Here is a 25,556-nt window from a genome sequence, read left to right as displayed (position 1 = left end):
AGTAACTTAGAAACTCTTACACCTTTACCGGTTAGTCGGTTATGAATCCATATTAATATATATATATATATATATATATATATATATATATATATATATATATATTTATATATATATATATATATATATTTATATATATATATATATTTATATATATATTTATAGATGTTGGTCACACATTATATATTGAAAGTGAAGGAACTTTTATCCCAGTACTTATCCCTTCTTAAATTATTATTAGCTATGTTACATCACATCATTGACTGGTACAAATTGATTACGCACTCATGATGAAAATATCAAGCCTGATGGTTTGGGATAACTACAATAATCCTTACACCATTAACTAAGAGGGGCAACAATTAAAATTTTGTTTCTTGCTGAGAATGTTCTTTCGTGGTTGTCGCGGTCAATCTTAATCAAACTACCGGTCAATATACAATACGCTGTTTTTCGACTCTTACGTTAAAAGAAATTGAAAAGCCAAATGCAGAAATAACCAACACGGACAAATACTCACAAACGCGTTCTTCCTGTAGAATCTTCAATGCCTTTCCTTTCTATATAAAACACCTCTCCTTCTCTCTATCTCACAATTCACCACCTTCTCCATACCAAACCCCTGCTACATATTTCCGTTCATTCATTTATCAATCTACATTCACCAAGCATGGCCGATAAGCAACCCCACTTGAATGGTGCTTATTATGGTCCCGCCATTCCCACAGCGGAACCACCACGCTACCGCCCTCAACGCGAAAGAGGCTGCTGTTGCTGCCTCTTCGGAATCTTGTGGAAGATTCTGGTTGTACTCATAGTTCTCGTTGGCCTGGCAATCCTCATATTCTGGCTGGTTGTTCAACCCCGCTCCTTCAAGTTCCATGTCACGGAAGCCGACCTAACCCAATTCGAGTACAACGCCAACAACAGCACCCTCGACTACAACATGGTCCTGAACTTCACCGCACGCAACCCCAACAAAAAACTGAACATCTACTACGACAAGGTGGAAGCATTGGCATTCTACGAGGATGCCAGATTCTCCAATGACGATGTGATAACGCACATGAACTCGTTCAGGCAGTACACGAAGAGCAGCAGCCCCATGAGCGCTGTTTTCTCAGGCCAGCAGGTGGTGACACTAAACAATGAACAAGTGTCTGAGTTGAACGAAGACAAGAGTGGTGGCGTTTACGAATTCTATGTGAGGCTCAACTTCAGGATTCGATACAGACTTGGGGATGTCATCTCTGGTGACTTCAAACCCAAGGCCAAATGTCATATCAAGGTTCCCTTAGCTAACAATGCCTCTCAACCTTTTCAGACCACCAAGTGCGACATCGATTACTAGATTACATCTTCCATTTCTTCCATTCATTTTCGTTTTCTCTTTCTTTACCATTATTTTATATTTTAATAACGTTATATGTGGCTTGTGTCATTATTTTGTGCATTCTTTGACTGTATCCTGTAATTCCTACGTTTTCTTGAAATAATATTTATTTATATATTTTTTGTCTTGTAGGATGGTCTTGTGTATTTAAAGTCTATGCACGTTTGTTGCAAACCTGATTTTTGACATTTTTATAGCATTCTAGAACTACTTAACAAGCTTAAGAAATATCTTGGAGTCGGTCAAGAAAATCCTAATGAAAGTGAAAATTTCTTTCTGCTTAGGTTATGTGTTGTGATATGTGCTGACAGAAAAACAAGAAAGGAAAAGTTTAAAATTTGAGTTGAAGAAGCAAGGAAAATTTTCAATTTTTTTTTATAGGAATTCATTCATTTGGTCTGTTTTCAACTTTCTTTTAATAAAAAAATTGAATAAATTTTTAATTACATAACTTTTTCTCTCACGTAAACATACCATTAGCTTATATATTTATATTAATATCGTGTTAGTAATGTACTTTAGAAAATCCACATGGGACATAAAGAAATTAGGTTGAGGCTAGAAGTTATTGCAATTTGGACAAATATGACGAGATTATAATTTTGGTGACCACTTTAATATTGGATTTAACTTTTTCAAAGAGATAAAAAGTCCAGTAATTTTAATTGTTAATTAATTAAGCAGTGATGTTAATTATTTGTTATATATGTGCACCATATGAAGTGTTAATAACGATACCTCACCCTATCATCAATTTCAACGGAATACCCCGCAACAACAAAACAAAATAAAATAGAAAGAAATTATTTCTCAGCAATAAATGATACAAATGAAAGTTTTATATATATAATCAAAGAGAGTTATTTTCCATTTTTTCATTTTCTCCTGAGAAAAAGTTACATACCTAACCCAACATGTTATAAAGAAAATATATTTCCATGTAGCGTGATACTTTGATTATTGAGTTTCAGTAGGAGATTAATAGACTTTTTGTGAGAGAAAGTGATTACTCAAACAACTTAAAGACCTTTAAGTCACTATTTTATATAACTTTATTCGATAGCTTTAAGAGCCACAAACATTTATAGACTAAAAAAAATAGAAACTACAAATATTTAAAAAAAAAAAAAACTCTTCCAAAATAGCTCTCCAAAAACAAAAAGCACTCTTCTAATTAAGAGGGGAAACAATAGTTAGAATCCGCAATTCAAAGAATTACTATTTTAAATAATAATAAATTCACGATTCAGATGCTACTTGAAAATCGCACCAATATACAAGAACATATATAATTTGTTAACAAATCATATTCAAATGGTTTGGTTTTATCAATATAAATAATTTAATTATTTAACACAAAGATAGATTATCCATCGCTCACAAATTTAAAAGCTAAATGCTTACATAAAATATTGAAAAATATATTTTAGTAACTTTTTTTATAACTATTTTATAACATTTACATGTGACTTGTGATTAATTTGTTTTAAATATTTTTTTTAAAATAAATTCAAATAGATTAATAAAATAGTGATACGTGGTTAAAAAAGTTGTTATAATCCTAAAATATTGGTATTGTTGTTTGATAAAAGAAATTAAGAAGGTGAGGGAGACTATTCCTTCTCAGTACAAAAGTTATGCGCGGATCAATAATAAGCTGCCATATGAATAGTTGTAAAAAAATTATTAAAAAAAAAGTTGGTTTTTCATATATTTACTACAAAATGATTGCTGCAACTGAAAATTAAATCTCCCTATATACACGCGATGACAAAGACTGACATGAAATATATACTAGTATATTGCAAAGTACATAAAAACTATTGATACAAAATTAATTTTATTAGTTGGTATGTTAACATCATTTTTGGCAAAAAAAAAAATGTCAAGTTGAAAATCAATTTAGACTATGTTGAACTAATCTGTAAAATTTTTTATACGTTATAATTATAACTAATTTAACATTTACGAAAGAAAGAAAATTGTAAGAAAAAGGTGGATTGTTTTCGTTAAGGGAAGGATATAGGAGAGTTGATTGAGAGAAGGTTTGGTAATTCAGACTAATACGGGTGTCAATAGAACTTTTATATTATTGCCTTGATCATAATTTATCTAAATTTTGGCATCATATGTAGTGACATTTGAGTTACACGAGAAATATTACTATTCATTGAGGATTATAGTAGAAAAACATGGAAAATATTTTATAGTAGAAGTTACTGTTTTAACTTCTTTTAGATATTTTAAGAAAATGCTTCAGAAAGAATATGAAATGTATATTAAGTGTCCAGGAAATGTATATTAGTAGTTAGTATAAATATTTAACTAAATTATTATTAATAAAAATAATGCAGTAGAGTTTGGAGAACATGAAAAGGAATCCCAGAAAGTCGATGACTTTGGAAGCAGGAACTCGGAAGTTTCCACGAATGACACAGTGAAAACGCGAATTTCAATTTAAGACGCACAAGTTCATACGTACGAAAAGCAACCGCGTTGAAACTAACCAGCGCTGCCACGCATCACCCCGAGTTCTCACCTCCACGAGCATTTATTTAAATATTTTTGTAAAAAAGACTGCAATATTATAATTTCCTTATAGGGACAAAAATTCAAAGAAAGGAAAGATAAAATAAATAATATGAGAAAACTAACATTAAAAAAAGTAATACAATAAATTAACAATTAACTCCGGTTGCACATAGTTTGGGGGCCGGTTAAGCTTTGTTGAGGATCACGCGCTTTTCAAATTCCCCAACCCCACACCCACTCCCAGTTAGTTATAAATCCACACACAAGGAGCTATTAGTCTTCCATTCCATCTCTTCATCATCCTTTTCCACTCTTGCCTTTGCTTATTCATATCACTCATCATATTCCACCATGTCGCAGTTGAACGGAGCCTACTACGGCCCCGCTATTCCGCCGCAGAAGTCCTACAACCGCCCAGGGCGCGGCAGCGGCGTTGGTTGCTGCTGTGGCTGCCTCTTCAGCTGCCTCTTCAGCCTCATCTTCAAGGTCATCCTCACGCTGATCATCATCGTGGCCATCGCCGTATTCATCTTCTGGCTCATAGTCCGTCCAAACATGGTGAAATTCCACGTCACTGACGCCACCCTCACGGAGTTTAACTATACTAACAACACCCTCCACTACGATCTTGCCCTGAACATCACAGTGCGCAACCCTAACAAGAGGCTGGGCATCTACTACGACTTCATCGAGGCGAACGCATTGTTCCACGACGCCAGGTTCAACACCCAGTACCCCGATCCCTTCTACCAGGGGCACAAGACCACGCACGTGCTCAACCCCGTCTTCAAGGGGGACAAAGTATTGGTTTTGGACGCTGACCAGAGCTCCGAATTGAAGAAGGAGAACTCCACCGGGTTGTATGAGATCGATGTGAAGATGTACCTGAGGGTGAGGTTCAAGCTGGGCGCTTTCAAGACCAAGACACTCAAGCCCAAAGTCAGCTGCGACTTGCGCGTGCCTTTCAAGGGAAGCGCCACGGCCTTTGAAACCATCAAGTGCGACTGGGATCGCTGATGGATTCGGATCCTTCCACCCACCCGACCCGATCTGTTCTTATGACACATTCGTGGCTTTTTCATATTTTTTTATTGGTTAGTTTTGGTCCTTGAATTCAGAGATTTTACTATTATACTCTTGCATGTATACTCTTCATTGTATGTATCTACGCTTGACTACTGTATCCTCTCCTTCTGTTCGGCCGAGGGGATTTTTGGTTTATTCTTTTACATTACACTTGTTTGTTAATAAATAAATTTCTTATTTCGTCCTCTTCCAATGCTTTTTTTGGTAAAAAAATATTCTAAATTAATAATTTAAAACAAATTTATTTCTAAATATAAAAGTGACAAATTTTGCTTCTGCTAACAAAAATCTCTTTTTTAAACCATTATCAGAAGGTAGACTTCTGTCATTTGCATTAAAAACATACCATAGTTACGCCGTTTTTAAAGTTGCCTGCTTGCGACGTAATATAAATCTACCTCCGGGTTACGCGTGCCCAATCCAAAAACGTAATACCTTTGAAAAACTAGGGAAAAATATCCGTGGAATTAGAGAAAGATGGTGAAGTGTTTACGTAGGTTTTCGCCATAATTCTTTATGAACAATGAAGTGGACCGTAGGATATTGGGCCGAATTTTTAAGGCCCAGTTAATTGATAATTATTTGTCCAGACCATTACCTGATTAATAATGAGGAGACTAATCAATTGAATTATATAAAAAGATTAAAGATTATATATCTTGATTTAGGACAATTCCAAATTCACATAAAAACAACTTTTAATGTAATGTTCTCATTTAAGAAATCTCTTTAAATTCTTAATTGAAATATTTTATTACACAATACAAAAGTAGTAAAAACATATCTTGCGTCACTGGGATAATAAAGAATATGAGAAATACAATTATATTGGAATCGAAAGGGAGGTTCCAACTTTAGAACACTTCACGCAAAGACAGAATGAGAAGACCAGACAAAAAAAACAACACATGGCAGCTAAAAAAGTGTGATTAGGTTATACCAAAAGTCAACATTTTCAACTGAAATTAAGATATTAGAGTCCATATAAAAATGTTTAGTGCTCAAATGTTAGTTGGTAGAAAGTTATATAGGGATATATGTAGGAACATTGTTAGAAACGACATAAGACTGGTTCAAGAGTCTTCCTAATGGTTTGATTAGTTCTTTCAAGATACTTTCATTCGACAGCTGAATAAATAGTAAATATAATGCACTGTGAACTTTGTTTGAGTCGATTTTCAACCCCAAATCATCAGCAAAACTAACACTTGAGAAAAATAGAATCAAATTATTTATCATCTCAAAATAAATGACTTTTGTACTGGCATGTGAAGTCTATATCTGTTCCCTAGTTTTTCTTGCATGACAGTGTAATAACGACGACATGTGTGTGGAAATTAAGCAGGGGAAAGAAAATATACTCTCATAACAGAGTTTTGTGTTTAGTGGTAGGAAATTATCATCATTGATGGAGATGGCGGCTGACCTTCTCCACAAATACAAAGTTTGGTTAATTATTCAATACAAGTAGAACTATATATTGTGTAATGTAAAATGATTTTTAAATAAGAATGGTTTAAAGTCGTTTTTATACATAAATTAACAAAAAAATGTTTAAAATTAAATACTTTTGCAATTCCTTATTTTAGTTGACACGAGTCTTTAAAAATAAATAAATTTATATTAATCAAGTCCAAATGTGTTCTTCAATTTATTACTTCGTTAAATATACCAAAGAATCAAACTCATTTTCAATAAGAGTTTCTTTGGTATGAGTTTATAAGAAATAATTTACCAAAAAAAAATAAACAAATGGATCAGTTCATTATCCAGGGCATTTCTTCCTGCACTCCCGTTTTTTTTTCTGCACTCCAGATAAAAGGTCAGCTTGGCTTTTATGAGCATAAGATCAAAAGATCAAGCTAAACAAGAGCTATTTTTCTTTAAATTATTGTTTCTAAATCTGACCTAATCTGAGTTTTGGACCACATGATCCAACCTTTCAAACCGAACCCATTTTGTCAATCTAAATTTAATTAATTACAATTAAATGACCATTTATCACGTAAGGAAAAAAAAACAATATAAATAAGATACAGAAGTTAAAGGGTTAAAACTTTAAAATTGGTTTAAAATTAGTTAGATTTGATTTGATAAAGAATTGAATTAGTGATTAACACTTTACATTTTACAAATTTCCAAAAGATAATATATATATATATAAAAATTTTAATTTCTTATAATAATAACAGGATTATTTAAATCATTTCACATCAATTATATGAATTAAACATTCAATATCGAATGTTTAATCGTACATGATATTTATAGACTTCATCAAATTTCAATTAGCATAGCTAGTATATATGTATATGATTTATGAAAGACAATAATAAATTATGAATTTAGATACTAACATCTTTCATATAATATTTGGTCTTTGAATTCACCATAGGGAAATGTCCTATTGTTTTTTTGTCTTAAGTTATTTTAATTCTCTATTTGTTTAACCCCTTTAACTTAAAAACAAAACTTTATTTTTCATCAATTTTAAACCTTATCTTTTAATATTTATAAAAAAAAGGTTGTTACAAAAATAATATGTCGTGATTTATTTTGTCTGCTCTTGATACACATTTTAGTTATATATTTTATTTTGAAGATTGATTTTATTTGCATTTTAAAATTATAAATGTGATGAAATAAGTTTGGATATTAGGTTAAAATACATAGGAACCTGAATTTTTATGTATTATCAACTAAAACAGTATTTAAGTCTATTAACATTTGGAATACTATCACATTAGTACTTAAAATAAAAATATAAAAAAAAAAATCTTGAGAGTTTAATATGTCAATTATTTATTCAAAATTTAAAAACTTCTTTGTCTCAAACAATAATATTAATTAATATGTATTTGCCGATTAAGATCATAATAACTAGGGGTGGATAAATAGACCTGAAGTGCATTTTACTACTAAAATCTGTACTGAACTAAAAATTAATTTGGCTAAACTCAACTGAGTTGAACTGAACTGTTTTTTGTTTTATCAAACTGGACTGAACTGAAATATACTAAATTGTACTAAACTACAATATAAACTGAACTACTAACTATATTAATTTTAAACTGAATTATACTAGTTTTTAAACTGAATAGTATAACAATACATGTTCTTTTTAATTGAAATTTATTTTAATATTTATTTTATTTTGATATTATTATTTGATATTATTATTTGATATTTTATTTATATTTCTTTTATTATTATATGTGTATGGAAATTATTTTATTATTCATTTTAATATTTTTTTAATTTATATTTATTTTGTCATGAATATTATTTTACTTTTATTTTTTTATTTTTTTATTTTTTAATTATATTTTTTTGTTTTATATGTGCATATAATTTATTTTATCTTTTTATTTACTTATTTTATTTTAAATAATTTTTTATTTATATTTATTTTGTTGCCTCATAAATTTTTTTTATTAATCAATTATTTACTATTTATATTTTATTATGTAAAAATTAAACTAATATTTATTAATTATTATAATATAATAAAAGATGATATTAGAAAAGTTACTCTTAATAAACGTTTGTTAATAACGTTAAAAAATATATTTTAGTTTTAGTATGTAAAATGCTATCATTTAGAAATAATAATATTGATATTTATTTTAAAGGAAGTTGATTTTTAAAATAAATAGTTATTTTAGTGTGTGCGCTTACACATATTTTAATATCATTAAAAGTTTTTTTAACATATTTTTACATATTTAATAATATGTTAAAGAATATAATATATTTAAAGTATTATTTTTTTATATAGTCTTTTTTTCTTTTATCATTTTTATTGCTTAATCATTTAATAAAATTAAATTTAAAAAAATATATTTTACTTTTATTACTTAAAATAATATTATTTAAAAAGTAATATATGTTTATTGATAAAAATATATAAAAATTTATGATAAAAAATTTTGTCTTACAAAATTCATTATTAATTTTTTAATGTAAACGATTTCTTTTATTAATATTTTATTATTAAATAATGTTTTTTGGCAAGACGAAGGAGTTGAACGAGAACTAGAAGAGAAAAGAGTAGATAAAGTTCTCATAGTTAACTGAACCAAAACTATTATAAGTTTAATTTTTAAAAACTAAACCATAAAATAGTATACTGAACTTTTAGTAAAACTGGATGAGTTTTTTTTAAGTATAATATAATATAGTTAACTATAATACACTACATATCAGTTATTTTTACCCAACCTTAATAATAACTAATATTTTTTAATATGTTTTTATTTTCGATTTCTTTAGTTAGATAGTAATATATTAACGTTTAGCATTTTCAAGGAGAGAAATTGTTTATCTTATAAATACTGTTTTAGTTTATTCGAATAAATCACATTTAGGAAAAGGGAAAAAAAAGAGTAAATTTCTACACAAACTGAAATTAAATTAATGCATAGAATTAATACAAATCACATTTTTTTATTAATTAAATTATACATAAATAAGTTTGACTTTATTCTTTCTTAATTTTTTTCTACATTTAAAATTAGTTATCCATGAAAAAGAAAATCCAAAAAAATAGTAAATTAGGTTAGAAGAAACCAAAAATCAATTATAGCGTTGTAGGGTGGGACAAAGATAAGACACGGAGATCCTCAGATCACATGCACATGGTGATGATGATAAAGTAAAACCAACCATCCTTTCTCTTTCCTATGACATTTCTTTTATCCTTCCGTTGACTTGTACTGCTTCTGCGGATCAGGTCCATTTCTAATAGGAAAACATATAAATACTTTTTTTTTATAAAGTTTAGAGTACATAATTACAATAATAAATTAGTAAAAAAATGACATATTTATTATATCAAAATAATTTTTAAAAAAAAGTTTCGAAATATCTTTTTCCTTTCTAATATTCTCTTTCTTTTCTTTACCACGTACACCTTCCTCCTCAGTTCCTCACTCGCTTTTACCATTATTGCCTCCCCATCTTTCAATCTACACCTTTTACGAAATTAAGCAGGAAGAGTCAACAACTAACTACTATCGTATGTACTGGTAGTTGTAAATAACAACAACTAGGATCGCGGTACTTCCGTTACGTAGCATTCTCATTGTCACATTTCGCGTTTCGTTAATTTCAATGAAAACACGACATCTTATGTTCTGTACCTTACGTCTGTCTGAATGCGTGCACCGTTTCCATTTGAGCTAAGTAACTTGTGACGAACGCGGCTCACCTTGTTACTATAACTGCATCAAACTCTTTTTTGTATAATTGAAGGATTATAAAAATAGATGTATTTGGTTGAAGGAAAAAGCATAAGCCACTTTTGATCTTTATTTTCGCATTTGATACCTGGACTGAACAACGCAGTTCATGAACCTAATCAATACTCAGACAAATTAAGACAATCCCATTCATAGATGCATCATGTGCCTCTCACTTTTGCTAATGGCTGACCTATAACGCAATAAGCATCAACGTCTTTGGTCAATCCCATGAACTTTCCAACCTTTCACTCATTTTCATTTTATTTAGTTTCTTTATCAAGTCATCATCATCCCTTCTGTGAAAGCTATGTGCTGTTCAGATCTTTTATCTACCGTATATTTTGGGTAATTCATTTCTTCGAAGCAAATTGCAACCAGATTTCCACCCTCGCCCTTCTACCAAAGGCCACAAGAACATCAGATTCAAAGCCTCACTTTCTTACTTCCAATTCTAATTTTAATGTTTTTGTTGCGTAAATAGTAATCATGTAACATGCGTTTTTTTCCAATTTATTATCAACGACATACTATATTCCTTAAAAAATTATATACTATTTTTTTTAATTGTATCGTTATTACTCCGTACATTTTCAAAATCATACTGTTATATTTTTTAAAAATATATTTTTTTTTTGTTTTTACATTTTATTTATTTTAAATTTATTCAATAGGCATGATAAGATCCATAGAGATGTTAATATTTGAGATGGGTAGTTAAGTATAAACAATCTGTGTTAAAATAAAATAGTACTTAAACCTATTATGTTTGTAGTCTTTATTAAATCTAAAACTTTATATCAAAATAAAAAATAAATGCAAATTGATACATATATTCGAATTTTGTTTTGATTGTTAATCCTCAGCATTATGGACAAAGAAATACCTTCTCCTTTCATGTGGTCCTCATTTTTATTGTCTCATATTCATCTTCATCATTACTTGCAAACCAGTGAAATTACAATGCCATGCTTTTCTTAACGAAAAAGGGATAAGATATTGTCCGTTTCGCTACTTCCCTCTATCCTCATCACTCCGTTCAAATTTTAACCGAATGCCGTATGTATTATTTATATAACGGTTTGATATTTTAATCATAAAAAAAAATTAACTCATACGTGGACTTATGTGTTGGCATGCAGTTAGGATAAATTAAAATAAAACAATAATGTTTGGTCATTGTGATTTTATGAACGAAAATAACTAAGACCACTTACGGCGTGGGATTTAACTGTTACTCTGTCGGTGATCATCAACAAAACAGCAAACAAGGCTCTTCTCGTATCGGTGTGCTCGCTGGAAGACAAACAAGAACCGAAAATAATGCAAGAATAAAGTACCCAACACTTTACGAAAGACTATGGAAAGGAATCCATCACAGTCTCAAAACGCTCCTTTACCTAAAACTCACGAATAAATATTAAACCAAAAATATTGCACATGAAACCAACCAAACATGTGTTACCAGCTACACTCTTCTTATGCACTTCATCAACTAATCATCACATGTATCGATTTATTTAAAATCATTGTAAGCATTCATACTGCAATCACGCAGTAAAAAAATGATTAGTTTTTTTTGCTGCATATTAACCCAACCACAAATAAATTATAATAACACCTTAATTTACAATTACAATACTAAGTTTTCCTTTTGCAACTCTGAGGGCCGAACCCGAACCTCTCATTCTCCAAATCATATTCAATGTGGAAATTTTGCTGCTGATAGTTCCCCAAAATGATGGCGGGACCGGACATCTTCGCCGGACCGGCTCCACCGTCGGAGACGACGGTCAGACACACCACCTCCGAGTCGTCGATCAAGGAGAAATAATTTTCAACCGGCAGCGTCATTTTCGCGCCGCCTTTGAATTGAAAAGTAAACTCCGGGAAATCCACGGTCTTGGCGCCGGAAGTATTAAAGCAGGGACCCAACCCAGATTGAGCCTCAACGTCCTCCGCCCTGGAAAAATTCCCCAACTGCTTCACAAACTCTTGGGCCACCAAATCATAAACGGGGCGTTCCATGAAAGTGAAGGTGGATCCAGAGTCCACGATGGTGCCGCCGTGACCGTCAGAGCCGGGGTCCAAAAAGCTAAACGGAATCTTAACGTTCTTGCCACCGACAATGACCTTACGGAGGCTGAGATAGTAATATTCCACGAAGGCGGGGTTGCTGGCAGAAGGGTTGGGGTGAAACGGCGTGTAGCTGAGGCCGTTGGTTTTGGTGTCGCCGGTGGAGCTAATTTGTAAAACGAGGTCGCTGCTTTCCGTGGAGTCGTCGAAGCTGTGTGAGAGTAAGCAGTAAGAGAATCTCTTGAGGGCCATTTGCGAAGGGAGAGACTCTTGGCCGCGACCGAAGCCGGCGATGCCGGAGGGTTGGCGGACGGAGAGGATGGAGCAACCGACGAGAAATTGGGGAACAATTTTTGAAGGGAAATTGAGATTGTCGAGGAGTAAAAGGCCCGCAGTGGAGCCCAACCCGTATTCGATAATATAAGGGGGACAAGCGACGGAACAGTTTTGAGAATTGGGTTGGCATTGGGGGCAGCGAGATTGAAGGTCGGAGCCGAAGAGGTAACCGCATTTGGGGTTCCTGCAACCGAGGAGTTTGGCGGTGGAGGAATTTTTGGGAATGAAAGTGTGGATTTTGGTGGGGTCAATGTTTGGGAAGAGACAGTGGGAGCAGATGTAGCGGGGAGTGCAGGGGAACCAGACGAGGCTACTTCCTGTGTCGAGAACGAAGGCGGAGGTTTGGGGTGGGGTTCCGAAGTTGAGATCTATGGAGTAGCCACCGTAGCTTTTAGGGTAGACTTGGGTCGTGGCGACTGAGGGAGCATTTTGGCGGTGTTTGAGGTGGTGGGCCCGAGTTAGAGAAGCTGAAGCGGCGAGTTTGAGAGAGTGGAAGAGACCGGAGGATTGGGGTTTGGTGAGTATAGGGGAGAGAGGGAGAGTGATGGTGTTGGTTTCGGTGGAGGAAGTGAGTGCAGTATGAGAGATGAGAGTTAGAGATAAGAGAATGATGTAAGGAAGAGCCATTAGGTAGTGAAGCCAAGATACAACGATAGAATCGAATGAATGAAGTTGTTTTTAAATGCAGTGGCTGTGAGACCTTGAGTGGCAGTGAGATTTGACTGTCACGGCCATGGAATTTAACAATTAAATTAAAACTTGGCACAACGGCTACGGTGGAATTTTGTTTCCATGCTGCACTACGTGGAATCACCTCTTCAGTCTCCCACCGTTTCTATGCTTTCTCCTTTTTCATTTTTTTTCCACGTGTACGAGGTCCTTTTAACCTATATGAATTTTTTGCTTAAGGAATGAAAGATCTATAATATTTTTCCAACAACTAGTTCACAGTTTTGTTGTGACAGTTTAGGCACAAACTTAGAAAATCAACGACAAGGATTTGCAGTAATTACAGTGTATGTACATATATAGAGACCAAACGTTTTCACCAAAGCCAAATTTAGAGAGACGAGATATTTATGTAGGTTACTAATGGTTAGTCATTGTACTATGATTTCCAATTATCTAAACCCTGTCCTTGTAAGAGGGTTCTCATTGATCACATTATATTTGGCGTGGGCAGGGGAGTGAAGACTTTAAACGTAGTTGACGAATATGGCGTTTATCAATAAGCAAATGAGTTAGGAACTTTCTTCAAATATAGCTCTGGAATTATAATTTTGTGTATCTTTTACGTTTTGTATTTTTTTTTCTATAACAAAACTACTTCAAAAATTTAAGACCAATAAATGTGGTGACTGTGACACCCGGACACTGACGAGGGCGGGGAGTGATCGTCGGTGTAAGAGACACGAAGTGCAAGAGACACAAACAAGGCTCTTGGCAGACTTTCAATGGAAGGGACACATGGATGAATCGAACATATACCGGAATGAGAGGGATCTAGAGACTCTATAGGTATGAGACTATATAGTTGAAGGATAACTTATTAATTTGGCTACTCATATCACCAAAATGCATTTGCTTTTTGGTAGTCTAACCTATAAAAACTTCTTGGTTAAACGTGCTTAGCCTGGAGTAATTTAGGGATGGGTTGTACGTTTTGGGGCGTTACACTGACTATTTATCTACACGGTCATGAAGTGGCCAAAAGTTCTACAGTATAGATTAGAGAGTTTGAAAGTTACAAAATAAACTATATTATAAATAAAATTAATTGATAAAATGGTTAATGCATGAAAAAAGTATTTTTATTGTTTAAGCTTGGTTAAAAGTATTCAGAGTTGGTGTGTTAACTTTTCAACATGGATTTTAAGGAGACCGGAGGAATTTGAAAATAAAATATATGTTTTTTTAAAAATGATTCAAAAGTGATATGATGTAGATTTGAAATTAAAATTTATAAAATTTTCTTAACCATTTAACTTATGTGATAAATTAAAAAATATTTTAATAGATAGAAAAAATATATTTTAATAAATAGAAATTAAAGATTATAAATTGCCCTTAAACGTGATACTAATATGAATCTAGGCATTAAGCACACATGTTTGAATGATGAAATCATGGTTGGAATCAACAAAACAAAAAAAAAGTTATATTTGAAATGGATGAACAAGTTTTAAAGTAAAACACAAGAAGGTAATTATGCATATGCTTGCAATTTTGGGTCTGAATGTTTAGTAATGCATAAATGCATGATCTTAAAGCTAAAAATGTTTAGTATTATCCTGATCAAAGTCTAAAACAAAAAATATATCAAAAAACTTAATGTAGAATGAAATTTCTAATTCTAACTAATCTAAGTAGCCTAAAATGTGCTTAATGAGTCAAAACTTGTAATGACACACATAATACATTAGTTTGAGCAAGAGACTTCTCACGTAAGGTACTCTTGAACCATTTCAAGGAATGAAGGTGATGTTGAGAATCAAATGTGAATCTAAGTCTCACATTGGATAGAAATGAGATAATAGAACACTATATAAAAGTGAAAGACTCATTCATCCATTGCCTTAAAGTTTTGAGTAGAGAGATGTCAATCTCTAATTAAATTCATATCTCATTGGTATTTTATTTCTCAAAAAAAAAAAGTAATTTAGCAAAATAAAATAAATAATTTCATGTTAATTATGTAAGAATATTTTGTCTTTTTCTATTTTCCAGTGTTATTTGACGAAAACAAATTCCCTGAGCACATTACCAAGTCAAATTTCAAGTTCCAAAGGAATTAAGAGGATAAAGCACATGAAGGCATACCCTACTACAGATAATTTATAGCTCATGGCACATGGGAGGAGTGAGTAGCCCCAGAATCACAATTCAACCAAAACTTACATTTGGCATAGCTACTATTTGGCATCATTTCATGTAAACCACTTTATTATATTGGCGTTTTAAAAAAGAAATACTTAAACAAAATTAACTAAAAGAAAGTAACAGATGGATTTAATATCATGAAAGTCAGGATCATTCACATAAAAAATACACACATACTTATTATTTGAGCACATTGATTGTGAACATTTATTTAGTATCCCTTATCCACAAATATCTTTAGTACAGTTTTTTTTTTTCAGACGTCAATTTCTTCAAAGTGTTTTGCATAAAATAGTAATCGTTGAAATAAGATGTTTTCTTTTCTTAGAATGGTTAACAATTTTATTAATAAAATATTTTTTTATAGGTTAATTGATATCACAAGTAAACAATGATTTAGGATTTCCAATAATTTCTCGATAAATTTTAATGTAATGTTATTTACCATGGATATGGAGTTGCAATAAATTTAATTATCAACAATAAGGTCGAAGTCTCGGGGCAGGTTTTGCTTGCCAGCAGAGTTAATTGCTTTTCAAACTGTGAAACCAAAGTTTTTCTAGTGAAAATTATATTATTTTAATGATTGATTACTTTTGTTATGGATTATTATTATTATCATAACTTTTTTTTTAAATTGCATAAAGCAATTGTATTATGAAACTAAAAAAACTTTAAAATATATTGTTAAGTTATAATTTTTCAAATGTCAAGAAAAATTTTATTTCTAAATTTCAATTATTATTCCACGAACATATTTACAAACAGCTTTTTTTTTTCTTTCTAAAAGGAGAAAATCTTTGTATTCCAACTGTCACAAAGTTGCTTTAAATACCTTTAAATACGTTTGTGAATTCAAGGAGAAAATAATAAGGTTAGAACTTACTTGATTACTACTACTTTTAAAACTAGTTTTCACTTTTTCCAATTACAAAAAAACAATATCTAACTTTAATTTTAAAAGACTTAAATTCTCATTTAATCCTATAATTTTGTACAAGTTTTAATTCTTATAAAATTTTAATTATAGAGTTAGTTTTTCAGTTTTTTTTTTCTTAAATTAGAGTTCATTATTAATATATTATTTACTTACTGATAGGAAATGTTATATGTTTATGAATAAGATATTATTAATTAAGTATTCATACATATTAATCTATAAAATTTAACAAAAAAATACTTTAATATTTTAGTAAATATCTTAATATTTTTCATTAACGAAGGCCATGTGCGCTGGGGAAGCTACTGTATGTGGACTAGGGATTGGTATAGCTGTATGAAAGAAAATCATGTTTTTACTCTTATTGCTTTTCTATCGACCAATAAGAAACTTACATTAATTAAGAATAACGTTGTTATTACTTTCTTAAATTTAATTTATATTTTTAATTTTCCTCGTTAAAAAATACTTGTTTTAGTCGCCGAATATTCAACCGAATGTTTGCTATTTATCCAAAATATTAAAGATTGAAGGGAAGAACTAAAATAAGTTTTTGTCAAATTTTCGAAATTAAAAATGTAAATTTTAAATTGAAAAACATATGTAATCTTTTTAAAATAATAGAATATATTTAGTTTTAGGTTAAATTGAGTCTCTTATAAATTTATTTATGTATTTTCAGTCAAGTTATTATTATTCTTTTATTAAATATTTAAATTTTTATGTTTTTCAATTAAATATGTATCATTTAATTTTTTTTATTATTCTGGTGATATAATTCTTATCTTATTTTTCATCTTATTTCTTTATTTGACATATTAATAGATAAGTATTTTTGTGTTAAAAAAATATTGTAATCATTATTTTATATTAACACAAAATCTTTTATCCGGTAAGACCAGCAAACAAAATGACATTTATGTCACCTAACAAAAATAATTAAAAATAAAATTAATTAAAAAAATATAAAAAATTAAATATTAATAAAATTTTAATTAATAATACTTAAATTTGTAGAAAATTTAAAATTTAATCAAACATTAATTTTATTATTCATCTTAATATATGACATTGGATGATAGTTTTGAACATAATTTAAAAAAAAATAAAAATAAAAACTTACTCGAAAATAAATAGGTTGGGAGGAAAGTAGGCCCATAAATTTTAGCAATTATTTGGGCCTGGCGCATAGCGGCCTGTTGTTATCTTTTACTTATCTCTTAATTATTTTTGTTTTTTATTTTTAAATAATTTTCGAAACAAGTGCTTTTTTTCGGAAACTTTTTTGATATTATTCGGATCAACTACATATTATTTAAAACAGTTAACTAAACCTGAATATTTTTAGCTGTGGTTAAATTAAATTGGGTTATGATTAAATAGAATGAAAAACAAAATTTAACTTAGTTTCAACATTTAAACCCGAAATTCAACATTTTATTTACATATATTTAGATCAGGTCATGTTCAACCAATTTTTCACCTTTAACTGCAATATTGAATTGAAAAAGCCTAATTATTGTTGGAGAAAGATGAGATGAGAATTAAGAAGAATAGAGTCTGTATTATTAAACTGAAAAGTAATGTTGCTTATATACAGTGTGCATAGAATATAACCGTAAAGCAACAGACAAAATGATGAAAGTGCAAGCTATTAAAGTTGTTTGATTTGACTTTCTCAATACTCCCCTTCAAGACAAACTCACAGCACTGGTCCTAACTCCAATTTCCTTTCTTAGCCACTCAAACCTGTTAATCTTCACTGCCTTCGTAAAAATATCAGCTAGCTGGGCTTCAGTGTTGCAGTAGGTCAAGGCTATTCTTCCTTTGTTTACCATATCTCTGAGAAAGTGATATCTCACCTCAATGTGCTTGCTTCTACCATGGCTCACAGGGTTTTTTGAGAGATTGATTGCAGAAACGTTGTCTATCTTCAACAGCAGAGGTGTTGTTACTGGAATCATCAACTCCTTCAATATTTCTTCCAACCAAACCCCCTGACAAGCTGCATAGCTACCCGCTATGTACTCTGCTTCACAGCTGGACAGAGCCACCACGGGTTGTTTCTTCGAACACCACGAAATGGGAGAACCATTCAGCATAAACAAATAGCCTGATGTGCTCTTCCTTTCAACACAGTCTCCACCATGATCTGAATCAGTAAACCCAATGAGTTTTAGACTTCCTCCATCAGTGTTGTGCTTCCCGAATGGAAATAATATGCCAAAATCTGCAGTGCCCTTGACATATCTCAACAGTCTTTTCGCTGCAAGCATATGCGTCTTCTTTGGCCTTCTCATGAATCTGCTTATCAACCCTACGCTGTATGAGAGATCTGGTCTACTATTACACAAAAAACGTAGTGAACCTACAATCTGCTTAAACAATGTCTCTTCTGAATCAGCTTCGTTCTCATCATCAACCAGTTTCAGGTTCACCTCCATTGGACTTCGTGTTGGGTTGCACACAGACATGTTGAATCGTTCCAGCAACTCCTTGACATACTTCCTCTGATGCAAGATCATACCCGCCTCAGTATAAGTGAACTCCATGCCCAAAAAGTAGCTCAGTTTTCCCAGATCTGTCATCTCAAATTCTAGCTGCATAACCTTCTTCAACTCATTTATGTGTGTAAGGTTTGATCCAGTGATGAGCAGATCATCTACATACAGGCAGATGATAATCAATTCTTCTCCTTTGCCTCTTCTTACGTACACACCATGCTCAACAATACATCTAGTGAAGTCGAGCTTCACCAGAAACGAGTCTATGCACTTGTTCCAAGCCCTAGGGGCTTGCCTCAGTCCATATAACGCTTTCCTCAGCCTGTATACACGATGTTCCTTTCCTTTGCTAATGAATCCTGGTGGTTGCTGGATATACACCACTTCCTCCAACGGACCATGCAGGAAGGCAGACTTCACGTCTAGTTGAAACAGTGACCAACACATTGCACATGCCACTGCTATCACTAGTCGAATGGTTTCCATTCGTGCCACCGGAGCAAATACCTCAGTGAAATCCAGTCCCTGCCTCTGGAGAAAACCCTTAGCCACAAGTCTGGCCTTATATTTTGAAACCGATCCATCAGGCTTCAGTTTTCGTTTGAACACCCATTTTACTCCAATACTCTTCTTCCCAACAGGGAGATCAACAAGCTGCCAGGTTTGATTCTTCTCTATGGATTCGATTTCTTCCATCATAGCGTTCCGCCACACAGCTTCCTTCAACGCCTCAGATTCGTTTATGGGTTCTGCCCCAGCCAGCAAAGCCATGTGCACCAAATCCCCTTCATCGCCTATCTGTGCGTCTGAATAGATCTCACAATCGTCAAACCTCTGCGGTTGCACTCGCTGCCTTCTTGGTCTATCAGATTCATCACATTGAACATGATGCCTGTCCTCCGACATTGTTGTTGACTCCACTGCGATAGGGTTGTCCTCACCTTCCGCCATTCTGGCTTTCACCAAGCTGATACGCTTGTGATTCCAGTCCTAGCATCTGTCTTCCATGATCACCACATCTCTACTCAGGGTGACTCTCTCTTCAATTGGATCAAAGAGTTTATACGCGCCAGTGGGATGATATCCGATGAGCACCATAACTCTGCTCTTATCCTCCAACTTAGATCTCTTCTGATCTGGGACATGCATATACGCAAGTGATCCGAACACCTTCAAATACCCAACTGTCGGTCTCTCACCGCTCCACACTTCAAGTGGCACTTTACCCTCTAGTTTCTTCGTGGGACACCTGTTGAGAAGGTGAACAGCTGTAGAGACTGCCTCTCCCCATAGCTTCCGTGGCAGTGATTTCTCCTTCAACATGCTTCTTGCCATGTTAAAGATTGTTCGATTCCTCCTCTCAGCAAGCCCATTATGCTGAGGAGTGTATGGGGCAGTGACCTCATGTGTAATTCCATTCAACTGACAGTGACTTTCAAAAGTCGTAGACGTGTATTCTCCTCCACCATCTGTTCTCAGTATCTTCAATAGCTGTCCGCTTTCCCTTTCAGCATGTGTCTTGAAGCGTATGAATGTTTCAAGTGCATCACTCTTCGCCTTGAGTAAGTAAACCCAAATCATTCTGCTAAATTCGTCGACAAACGTGATGAAATACCTGTTCCCAGTAACTGTAGGCACTTCAATTGGACCACAAATGTCAGAATATACAACTCCCAAGCAGGCCTTTGCTCTCATCTTCAATTCCGCTTTGAAGGGCTTTCGTGTCTGTTTCCCAGCAATGCATGTTTCACACTCTCTTCTTGGTAATGCAATCTTGGGCAAACCATGAACCATTTCTTTCACGTTGAGTTGTTGTAGGCTCTTAAAGTTCAGATGGCCAAATCTTAAGTGCCACAACCAGCTTTCCTCATCGACTTTCATAGAAACCATGCACTCAGAACTTTCAACTGCTTCTAGGCTGACTTGAAAGGTTCTGTTCTTGGAGATCTTGCATCTCAAGATCAGATTCTTATCATTATCAAAGAGTTCGACTTTGTCATTCTCCATCACTACCTTGAACCCCTTTTGGATCAATTGTCCAACACTTAGGAGATTGCACCTCATGTCTGGAACAAACAGCACACCTGTGATCACAGCATGCGATCCATTCTTCCTCCTAATCACAACATCTCCCATGCCTTCAACTCTCAAGGTACTGTCATCAGCGAACTTGACTTTACTTTTCTTCGAGTCATCAAAGTTGATCAGCCAGTCCAGATGACATGTCATATGGTTCGAGCACCCAGAATCAAGATACCACATGTCGTTTTGAGAGTTGGAGCCTTCACCTGACGTTGTCACCATCAGAGTTAGAGGTTCTGAATCTGAATCCTCTTGAGCGACATTTGCTTCCTTAGACTGATATTGCTTTTGTTTCCCTTCATCTGCATGGCACTCTGATGCAAAATGCCCGTACTTGTTACAGTTGAAACATTTTATGTTTCTTTTATCCTTTTTTGAATGATGGCTTTTCTCTTCCTTTCCACCTTTCTCCATTGACGTAGACCCATTCTCAGTCTTGTCTTTATCAAACTTCCAATTCCCCTTTGATCGTTTCCCTTTCCACTTCTTGGTTTTCTTCTTTTCATCATGCTTGGAGTGGTGCACTTTCAGCGCCTGTTCATCGTTCTTGGCTGGGTTTCTGTCAGCCATTCTCATTTCATGGGCTTCCAGCGAGCTTTGAAGCTCTTCAACCTTCATCTTTGAGAGATCCTTCGACTCTTCTATCGCAACCACAATATAGTCGAACTTCCGTGGCAGCGATCTCATGATCTTCTCCATAATCATCAGATCATTGATAACTTCCCCACACCCTTTCATATGGTTCGTGAGAGTGAGTACCTTATTGAAGTATTCGCCAACCCTGCCGCTGTCCTCCATCTGCAGTAACTCATACTGTCTTCTAAGGGTTTGAAGCTTCACTTTATTGAACGCAGTACTGGCATTCTGATCTTCTCCCCTCCTGTGTGACAACGTACAAGTGTACTCCAGGCTTCTCTGGCAGTACTGGCATTCTGAATCTTCTCAAAGTGGGCATCATCAACGCACTGGTGAATGATGAAGAGAGCCTTGTTATCCTTCTTTTTGAACGCAACTTTCTGTCCTTCAGTTGCACCCTCGCTGGGCTCACGGTCATCACCTTCAATAACGTCGCTCACGTCTTGAAACTTGAACAACACCCTCATCTGTGTGCTCCATCTCGTCCAGTTCTTATCCGTGAGTATTGGAAGGTTTGCAGTGGAAAGATCACTCCCCGCCATTCTTCTTGCTTCAAGATCCAACAAACCCTACACACGCTGTGTTCTTGGTTTTCTTGAGACGCAACCCTAGGCTCCCACGTAACCTCGCTCTGATACCAATTCTGTTGGAGAAAGATGAGATGAGAATTAAGAAGAATAGAGTCTGTATTATTAAACTGAAAAGTAATGTTGCTTATATACAGTGTGCATAGAATATAACCGTAAAGCAACAGACAAAATGATGAAAGTGCAAGCTATTAAAGTTGTTTGACTTGACTTTCTCAATAATTATTACTTCAAAACCGGTATTTAACACAAATTTTTAATATTGTCTTTTATATTAATGCACACTTTATATATATATATATATATATATATATATATATATATATATATATATATATATATATATATATATAAGTCTATTTATAACATTTTCTTCAATATATTTTTTTTTTGTTAATTGACATTATTCGTAACATGATTTTTAAATAATTATGTCCATTTCTATTGTATTTGAGAGAGTGTTAAAAGACTATATTACTGAGAGGTTAAATTTTATAATTAAAATTTTATTTGAGATAAGAATTTTAATTTAAATAAAGTTTGTAATTATTTTTATATCCGTTATGGATGATGTATGATTTACAATATATACTTGATGAAATCATTTATATGAGTGTCAATTGATGTAGGAATAAAATGCAATTACATTCATACGATAGCTTAGGCCATTTGCATATATAATTGCATTAATTGAATGATTCCATCCTGCATTATCTTTGTTTCGAATCATACATTTGGATTTTGTGTTTTTCTTGTAGACATGTGTTTTTCTTGAAACTAGAGTAAAGCACAAGCAAATTGTTGATTTTTACATTGGAATTGTTCAAAGCAATTACTAACATCTTATTATGTGGATTTAAAGAGATTGAAAAAATACAGAAATTAAGGATAGCTACTAGAAGGGAGTAACCACTCCCCTAAAAAGGGGAATTAGAGGAAAAAGGGAAAACATAACAATTGGAACGGAACAATTGGAAGAAGCGCATATCAGATAGCACATAATGGATTGTACACTTCTTCTCCTTCCTTTAGTTTCTTGTGAATTTTACGTTATGCAGAACTAATTTTCCTTTTTATTAAAGGATTGATGTAATACTTTTGATTATAATTTCTGAACCTTTTCAATTGATGTTTAGTTAATTTTAATTATCACAATGTTCTATTTATGTTCTAATATCTATTATATGAGCAGTTTCACAATTGGAAAACCAATGATTGTTTCAGATTATAAATATAACAAATTAGATGTGTCACAATTGAGAAATTAGGCATAACTAAATAGTTTGCATTTGAGATAATAATTGTTCTTCATGATTTTATTCAATTTTGTAACTGACCTAAGGGGTTGAGGGTTAGAATTTAATGGATAATTATAATTTGTACATCAATGGGAAATGATATGAATTTATATATGAAAAAGCCTATAAAATCAATTCTCTAATTTATATTAATTGAATTCTCATCAATTGTTTATGTTCATTATTTCATTTGATTTTTTATTGCTCAAATTACCTGAATTAATATACTCAACTCATTCAATCCTAAAGGATGAAATCTTGACATGGCCTCTAGAACACTCATGAATATCGAGTAGTCTAATAAGTTACAATTATGACAACCAGAATTATGGGGTGTGTTGTGACTGGTAAACCACTAACACACACTAAGTGTTTTTAGTTCATATAACTTGTCATACCAATTATAGTGTGTCTTAAGTTTCTTAATCTATTACTGGTGATATAACTTGCTATACCAACTTTAATGATTCACATGTGAGTCCTAGGATTTTTTCTCTTCTTTTATTATATTCTTTCCTTTTGTAACATCTGAAGGATTGTTGAGAAATAAAAGGTATCACAAAAGGAAAAGAAGAATTTCAGCGAGAGGATTGCGACTTTCAAATCTTCTTCCCTGTGAGAGTGCGACTTTCTCCTTACTTTGCGGCAAGGGTTATGAACAATATATTCTTTTGGTGCAAGTATGTTACAACATGAACAATATGTTTTTGTGGGGCAAGTATATTTTACAACAGACCATGATTTTCATCTCTAAAATGGTCTAGAGACATTTGAGGTTGAGCCGCAAGTTGTGAGATTCTCTGTAACTCATGGTGCATTGGCGTGGGAGGTTGGATTTTTTTGGGTCCATCTAAACAGGTGCCCCATATTCCTCCGAGTACGTACAATCCCACTTTTGATCTCCTTCCTCTCACAATTTCTCTTATTCTCTTTTCTTACCCTTTTATTCTTTTATTAAATCCCAGGTTATTTATTTTTTAAAAATTTCCTTACTAGTTTCTGAGTTATTCTCACAAAAATTTGAAAATTTTCTATTATATTTTAAAAAACTTAAAAAATACACTATAAATAAATTCTTAAGAACAATAAATTTACACTTCTTTAGAATAAAGTTTTATTGGTGTTTTTATCCATATTTAATAGTGCCAAAACTTATAAATACATTCATTATTTATATTTAGTTTAACTTTATTAGTCAAATCATCACATTCTGATTAAATTTTGTGTTGGATTAAGTTCCGACAGAACTATAATTTATGCATATAGTTGACAACATGGCATTTCTTTATCTTTCTAAAAGCTAGCAATTGGTTTGAAGGTTGCTGAATACTAAATATATATACAAAAGAAGGTGGGTTTACACGTGACATGCATGCTGGATAAACTACATCATCTGCTGTTTCATGAGAAGTTTAGGTCACCTAATTAATTTTATATATTTGATGTATAATAAACAGGATGATGTCCTATAATTTGTATTCAATGTTACTATATTTTTAACAAAGAAAATTTATATCTTTTTAAATTTGTTATAGATGATACTCACATATTTTACATTTCAATAAAGCTACACTCAATTTTCTTATTCAATTTAAAGATACTATATTAACTATAATTTAAATAAAATTATAAAAATGAAATATCTTTAATAAATAAAGAACTATATTTTATTTAATAAAAAAAGAGGTGAACGTCAACATATTAAAATATATAAAGGAGATGAATATTTATTTATTATTTTATTTCATCTCTTTAAAGACCTAGTACCATCTTAGTAGTAAAAAAGGTAACATGATTTGGAAAGTTATTCGTATGACGATGAACAATCATAACCGCTAACACTGAGCGGCGATAACGATGAATTTTCCGGATTTCCGGTAATAATGTTACCGTATAAAAATGCACTCTCATCACTAAGGACTCTAGTGATTTCGCGGGTCATTTCGGCCAACGACGTTTCTGGCGT

The 25,556-nt window shown here is 32.6% G+C and overlaps 3 protein-coding genes across 3 annotated transcripts; 2 read left to right on the top strand and 1 right to left on the bottom strand.

Annotated features, from left to right (window-relative positions):
- Positions 1-468: 468 nt before the first annotated feature.
- Positions 469-1,510, top strand: LOC108328452 (NDR1/HIN1-like protein 10). The gene has a single exon (XM_017562322.2). It carries the CDS (start codon positions 671-673, stop codon positions 1,349-1,351), a length of 681 nt encoding a protein of 226 aa, XP_017417811.1. The 5' UTR covers positions 469-670; the 3' UTR covers positions 1,352-1,510.
- Positions 1,511-4,155: 2,645 nt separating this feature from the next.
- On the top strand, positions 4,156-5,199 carry LOC108328180 (NDR1/HIN1-like protein 10). Its single transcript, XM_017562000.2, has one exon. The coding sequence runs from the start codon at positions 4,277-4,279 to the stop codon at positions 4,940-4,942; it is 666 nt and encodes a 221-aa protein (XP_017417489.1). The 5' UTR covers positions 4,156-4,276; the 3' UTR covers positions 4,943-5,199.
- A 6,539-nt stretch (positions 5,200-11,738) lies between these two features.
- On the bottom strand, positions 11,739-13,479 carry LOC108327844 (probable aspartyl protease At4g16563). The gene has a single exon (XM_017561569.2). The coding sequence runs from the start codon at positions 13,288-13,290 to the stop codon at positions 11,893-11,895; it is 1,398 nt and encodes a 465-aa protein (XP_017417058.1). The 5' UTR covers positions 13,291-13,479; the 3' UTR covers positions 11,739-11,892.
- Positions 13,480-25,556: the final 12,077 nt, after the last annotated feature.

This window comes from Vigna angularis, chromosome 2 (assembly GCF_016808095.1).
Source record: "Vigna angularis cultivar LongXiaoDou No.4 chromosome 2, ASM1680809v1, whole genome shotgun sequence".
Lineage (NCBI taxonomy): Eukaryota > Viridiplantae > Streptophyta > Magnoliopsida > Fabales > Fabaceae > Vigna > Vigna angularis.
This window is presented reverse-complemented; position numbering and strand designations above follow the sequence as displayed.